Source organism: Suricata suricatta, chromosome 11 (assembly GCF_006229205.1).
Source record: "Suricata suricatta isolate VVHF042 chromosome 11, meerkat_22Aug2017_6uvM2_HiC, whole genome shotgun sequence".
In the NCBI taxonomy this organism is placed as follows: domain Eukaryota; kingdom Metazoa; phylum Chordata; class Mammalia; order Carnivora; family Herpestidae; genus Suricata; species Suricata suricatta.
The window spans coordinates 52816277-52823127 of record NC_043710.1 but is presented as its reverse complement, the minus strand read 5'-3'; the positions used below and the strand labels follow the sequence as shown (position 1 = coordinate 52823127).

At 39.2% G+C, this 6851-nt stretch overlaps 1 protein-coding gene and 1 pseudogene across 1 annotated transcript; one reads left to right on the top strand and one right to left on the bottom strand.

The window, feature by feature from the left end:
- Positions 1-439: 439 nt before the first annotated feature.
- LOC115272591 (olfactory receptor 51F2-like) lies at positions 440-1393 on the top strand. The gene has a single exon (XM_029915621.1). It carries the CDS (start codon positions 440-442, stop codon positions 1391-1393), a length of 954 nt encoding a protein of 317 aa, XP_029771481.1.
- Positions 1394-4500: 3107 nt separating this feature from the next.
- The window catches only part of LOC115272590, a 17497-nt pseudogene continuing 15146 nt past the window's right edge, over positions 4501-6851 (bottom strand).

The window sequence follows — 6851 nt, the reverse complement described above, 5'->3', positions numbered from 1 at the left end:
TCAGAAGCCAACTTACTTTATTATATCAGAATCCCTACTTATATTGTTTGTTGCTCATCTAAGATTTCATACAACCCAATATACACATTTCAAAAAAGTATTTCTTGACTGCCTACCACATAAAGTCAGGAAGTGATGGGTGCAATCTACTCAACAGACAATGAGTTTAAATAGATGGCTCATTGCTAGATTTGCTTATATACAAATTCTGTATCCTCATATAATTGTTAATTTCCCATTTTCTGCTTCTCTATTCTATGTCGCCTTAGCTTTCTTTACTTTTTTAACTGATCTTCATAAGCTCTTTCTATAATATAGACACTGTCTCTTATAAGTGTTTACCTGGTGAAATAATTAATTTCAACTTGAATTCATTATAAAGAAATGCAATTGATCATTGCAGGCTATTCATGATAATATTCTACAGTTTAAGTTCAACATGTCAACTTTCCAGAATACTACATCTACGTCCATCATTTTCCTGCTAACTGGTGTTCCTGGGCTGGAAGTATTCCACACCTGGATCTCCATTCCCTTCTGCTTTCTCTACATAACCGCCCTCTCAGGAAACAGCCTGATTCTCTTTGCCATTGTCACTCAGTCCAGCCTCCACGAACCCATGTATTATTTCCTCTCCATGCTGTCCACCACTGACCTTGGCCTGTCCATATCCACCCTGGTCACCATGTTGGGTATATTCTGGTTTGACACCAGGGAGATCAGCTTTAATGCCTGCTTGTCACAGATGTTTTTCATTCAACTCTTCACTGTCATGGAATCCTCAGTGTTGTTGGCCATGGCCTTTGATCATTTTGTGGCCATCTCTAATCCTCTTAGATATGCTTCTCTCTTAACTGAGCTTAAAATAGCACAGATTGGAATAGCAATCATCACCAGGGGGACACTAATCCTGACACCGATGGTGGCACTTCTTAAACGACTATCCTTCTGCTGCAGCCACATGCTCCACCACTCCTACTGCTTCCACCCTGACGTGATGAAGCTCTCCTGCACTGACACCAGGATCAATAGCACTGTTGGCTTGACAGCCCTGATCACCACTGCCGGGGTGGACTCAATCCTCATCCTCCTTTCTAACATTTTGATTATTAAGACTGTCCTCAGCATTGCATCTTTGAAAGAGAGGAAGAAAGCCTTCAGCACATGTATCTCCCGTATTGGGGCTGTTGCTGTATTCTATATTCCACTGATAAGTCTGTCCTTTGTTCACAGGTTTGGGAAACGGGCCCCACCTTATGTACATACCTTGATTGCCAATGCCTACCTGTTAATCCCCCCCCCCGTGCTGAACCCCATTATTTACAGTGTGAAGACCAAACAGATACCTAGAGCTGTGCTGAAGGTTCTCTATCCCAGTGGTACCAAGGAATAGATGGGTTTTTCTTTTTTTCCTATTCCTTGTTATTGTATAGATGAGTAAAATGCCACTGATAGACGTTAAAATGCTGAGACTCATGCTTGGGATAACAGCATCCCAAAAGATCATTTTAGCTTTAAGTAAGAAGACTCTGAGCTAAAAGAGAAATTTTGGCTAGAATTACCCATCATTATTTCCTCAGATAACCACAATGATATTAAAATTTATTCATTTAAGAGAAAAGACTTTCAATTACTTAGATGACCAAAATGAACTAGTTTGGATTTCAGATGTGGAGTTATTTTCTTTCTTTCTTTGTTTTAAAGAAGGTGGGAATAAAAAGTGCATTAACAATAGCCCATTACTGAATTTTATTATCTAAATAATGCACATAAAATTGGCATTGCCCATGGTTATGGAATCATTCCAAATATTTTACTTTTTCTCTGCCTCTGACCTCCATAACCTTTAATATAATAGCTAGTATTATCATCTATACACATTTTACTGCTTTGTCAGTATCCTGAACTTTTTTGGTCAAATATTCTTACTTCCCCCCTAGCTCTTCAGGAAATATTTATAGCACATTCTATGAAAAATAATTCTTCTTCCTTCAACTTCAATCTGTATGGTTTCTCCAGAAGTACCAATGTGATGCTTAATGCTTAATAATTCTGTTTTTGGTTTTGGCAAATATAATCTCAAGAGTATCAAGAACCAGATGCAAAGATATTTTAATCTGTTTGGATTTGTGATACTGTGTTTGGACTTTCTCTTCAAGGAAGGTTAAAGTGGGTTTGTTAATCATGTTCTGGATAGGAAGACAGAAATTATATCAGTGGTTAACACTGGGAATATTTGATCCAAGATAAACAAGCATAGGTGGACTGAAGGCACAAAGGGAATACAGAAATAACAGAGACAGCAACTGCAGGATATCACTTCCACCTGTATGTCTGTGGGAACAAAGGAATTTGAGGTTATAAGAGACTCGAAGCATGGTGGAGGGTCTTCTTTGAGATGATACCCAGACCCTTAATGAGAAGGTGCTGTCCTGCTGATTGTAGTACCTTAGGACCTGAGAGAACAGACCACATAGATCCAAGACCCACACCTCTGTGAAGAAGCACTTCATAGCTGGAGCTCATGCCTCAGGAGCACAGAGGAGGACCCCTCATGGACCTGAAACTCAGACCCTTGAAAAGTGCCCCACTGGTGTCTGGTTCTGTTTCCTTTGTGGAAGTGTGATGAGATTTTGCTGGGAGTATTGGGAAGAAATAAAACTAGAAGAAAGAACCAGTGATGTTGGCATTGTTGTGTGGTGTTGACAGGAATCACAAGCAAACAATCTGGGATATTCATCCTTCTAGAAGCTTCCAGTTTCCTTCTATCATATTCCAATTACATCCTTCTAGAAGCTTCCAGTTTCCTTCTATCATATTCCAATTAACAGAACATAGCCGGGAACCAGCTGGCAAATGATAATTGTGTTTCCTGATTCCTACACTTCTTATCAAAGCAGAGTGTAAAGAATTGTGGTTTTAGAGCTGAGATACAGTATTGTCATGGCCAGCACAGTGATGTGATATGCATATAATACAGTTAGGTTTGATAGAGCCATTACAGGGTTCTAATTTTCTTCATTGCTCTAATCTGGACTGTTGATCATAACAATGGTATCTAGTAACTATAGGTAAGTTCTTCCATGATTCACCACATACTTCTGCATATAATCTGAAATGTAGCTAGTTGACATACAAAAAACATTGGACTTGAACTATTTGTTAGACCAAATGGATGTATCTGACCTATAAAGAAAAAAAATATTCTCAACAGAGTCAGAGTACATCTTTTGAAACATTTTCTAAGACCAATCATATGTTAGGTCACAAAACAAGTCTTAACAAAATTACCTGTCAGCCTTGTTAGAGATTGTGAGGCAATTCAGATTTTTTTGCATGTATGCTTCTGCTCACATATTTCTGGTTCTTCTTGGGGAGGGAAGTGATTCTTAAGATTGTATGCTTTCTCAGGGCACCTAGGTGTCTTAGTTAGTTAAGTGTCTGACTAGTCACTTCAGCTCATGATCTCACAGTTTCTGAGGTCAGGCCTCATGTCACTCTGAATCTGACAGCTCAGAGCATGCTTGGGATTCTCCTCCTCCCTCTCTGTTCCTCCCTTACTCACATGTGCTCTCTCCCTTTCTCTCTCTCTCTCAAAATAAAAAATAAACATAAAAATAGTATCCCTCCTTTATTTTTTCAACATTTGTGTTTTTGCTTTTTTAAGTTTTTAAGTAGGCTCCACTTTCAACATGGGGCTAGAACTTACAACCTGATATCAAGTGTGGCATGATCCACCAACTGAGCCAGCCAAGCACCTCAAGATTGTATGCTTTCTCTTGATCCTGCAAAGACAGGCCGGGCACTACTAGGCTCTAATTTGCTTTCTCTAGGATGGTGCTCATTCAATTCTGTTTGCTTTCTCCCAATCCTGCAGAGTCCACCCATCTTTCTTCATGTTCTCACTGGCCAACTACAAAAAGCTCATACTCTCTACTCATGGGGATGCATACAGGGAGCTAGTCACACAGGGTGTTTGGTGAGGTATGTGCAGTATTGAGAGTGGCCATGGGTCAGTAAGGAGTCTGAGGTGAGACATCCCCACTAATTTGTGGGAAGGTTTCCTGATGGAGTCCACAAAGGGGTTAATAGGATCTGTATCCCTTTGATGAGTTCCATACCCTGGCTGCTGTGCTCCCAGCCTCTCCTTATCCCTAAGTTATACAGATCACATAACTATTCTGGGTGGGTTGAAAAATTCATGGACTTCTTTGGCAGCATCCTACAAAGATGGAGAAGCTGTATGCTTCCTCACCATCCTTTTACTTTCCCCTGTGGAAGAGGGCATCTCTCCTGGCATCCTAGGGTAGTGTGATGCAGGTAAGGTGAAACTGTTTCTATCTTCTCCAGTGAGGCTATTTCCAGATTTTTTTGCTCAAATGATGTGCTGGACCTTCTCCATTGGACTCCTGGATTCCTACAGTTATCTTGTCTGCGCGTGACTATCAAAATCAGTGTTCTTTAGAATGAAGGTGGTAGAATCCACTGTCATGCTCACATTCATAGTCTTGACTCAGGGCTATGTTTCTCCAGACCACTCTCATGATAGTCCAAAGTAACCTGGAGCAGTGGGACATCCCATAGAGCATCACATTGTCCATTATAGTAATGAAATGATGAAACCGTGCTAGTCATGTGACATGGACAAGAAGTACACTCCATAGGGTGGCCGGCAAGCCTACAGAGATGCAGAGGCCCACCACATCAGTACAACTATAGCAGCCCAGTGTTCTGGGACACTCTAGGACATCTCCCTCACCACAAAGGGAGACCATTGTGTCTTGCTCCCCAAGCACAAGAAGGACACACAATACTTAGCAGGCCACTTTGGGTTCTGGAAGCATTGCACACTGACTGTGCTTCTCTCCCCATCTCTTTCTACACATAATTAGGTACAGCCTAGCTGACATTGAACTTTTCTTGACCACCAAGAAGATCCTCAGACATTTCTATATACTTTCTTTTAGAGGGTGGGCTTATTCATATATATTCCTTCTGAATGAAGATGAAATCTCTAAGTATTCATGGGCCTAATGATAATGGCTGGTTAAGGAATGAGGCTCTGGTCTGGCTGTACCCTGTCATTTATGTTTCTGGGGCATAATAGAAGATATGCTACATGTACAGCTATAATGTGAGAACATTTCAAAGAATGTTCTGGATTTAATATTCTATTACTTAATCTTGTGTGTGTGTGTGTGTGTGTGTGTGTGTGGTGTGTGTATACATGTGACTATTTTCTGTCAATTCATAGCCACCTGAAATGATGTCTTTAAGGATTCTTCACTGTGTAGTCGTCTATATATTCAATTTTTTTCCATAGCTTCATGGGTATTGTTTATCTACTATAGGCTGATTGCCTCCAGTATTAAGAGGAAGGGATGACATATCCTGTCATAGGAAGGGAGGGACAATAAACGACTAACTCTTCATCTGGGCACATGGATTCTCTGTTTCTCCCAGATGTTGCTGCAGAGTTAAAGTACAGACCTACCTCAGTGGCTGAACTAATTATGTTTATTTTTTCTATCCTTAGGCAAATTGCTCTGTGGCCTACAATATGTCACAAAGAGAGCCAGAAGCAAAATGACTAAATATTTCAATGTAATTCTCCAATCAAACACCCCAGAGCTTGGGACATCCCTTAGAATAGCCTACATGTGTTCTCTTACACATATTTTGAGCTGTGGTTTCATCTTTTAGTGTTATTTTGTCTTTGTTCTATCTTTCATGGATTCCCAAAATTTACAGATATCTTAGATTACTGATTATACTTCTATTTATATACATTTTGTTATTAATTTCATCTTTATTCCAAACATATTTTCTCATTTTTCTAAGGTAAGAGTAGTTTGGACATGTGTGCTCCCTCCATCTTTTTATGTAATCTCCAGCCTACCTGCCTGCCTTCTTTCCTTCCTTCCTTCCTTCCTTCCTTCCTTCCTTCCTTCCTTCCTTCCTTCCTCTCTCTCTCTCTCTCTCTCTCTCTCTTTCTTTCTTTCTTTCTTTCTTTCTTTCTTTCTTTCTTTCTTTCTTTCTTTCTTTCTTTCTTATATAACAGTTTTACTGATAAAATTGACATACAGTATAATTTACCCATTTAATATGTGCAGTTTTAATGATTTTTAGTGCATTCTCAGAGTTTTGTCATTATCATCACAGTAAATTTTAGATCATTTTTATAATCCACAAATGGAACACCCTACATACAGTCTTATCTCAGTACCTTCCATCCCACTCAGCCTAATGCAACCACTAATCTACTTCTGTCTCTGTAAATTTGCCTATTTGAGACTTTTCATGTAAACTGAATCATATGACGAGTACTCTTTTGTTACTGGCTCTTTTCAATTAGCATAATATTTTTTTATTTCAAGTTTTTATTTAAATTATAGTCATTTCCACTGGTCTATGTGTCTGTTTTTGTGCCAATACCATACTGTCTTGATGATGACAGCTTTGTAGTAGAGGTTAAAGTCTGGAATTGTGATGCCTCCCATTTTGGTTTTCTTCTTCAATATGACTTTGGCTATTCGGGGTCTTTTGTGGTTCCATACGAATTTGAGGATAGTTTGTTCTAGCTTTGAGAAGAATGTTGGTGCAATTTTGATGGGGATTGCATTGAATGTGTAGATTGCTTTGGATAGTAATGATATTTTCACAATGTTTATTCTTCTGATCCATGAACAGGAAATGTTTTTCCATTTCTTGGTGTCTTCTTCAATCTCTTTCATAAGTTTTCTATAGTTTTCATCATATAGGTCTTTTACATCTTTGGTTAGGTTTACTCCGAGGTATTTGATAGTTTTTCGTGCAATCGTGAATGGGATCAGTTTCTTGATTTCTCTTTT

Excerpts from the sequence above, each read along its gene's own strand:
- LOC115272591 (XM_029915621.1), top strand. The coding sequence starts at position 440 with ATGTCAACTTTCCAGAATACTACATCTACGTCCATCATTTTCCTGCTA.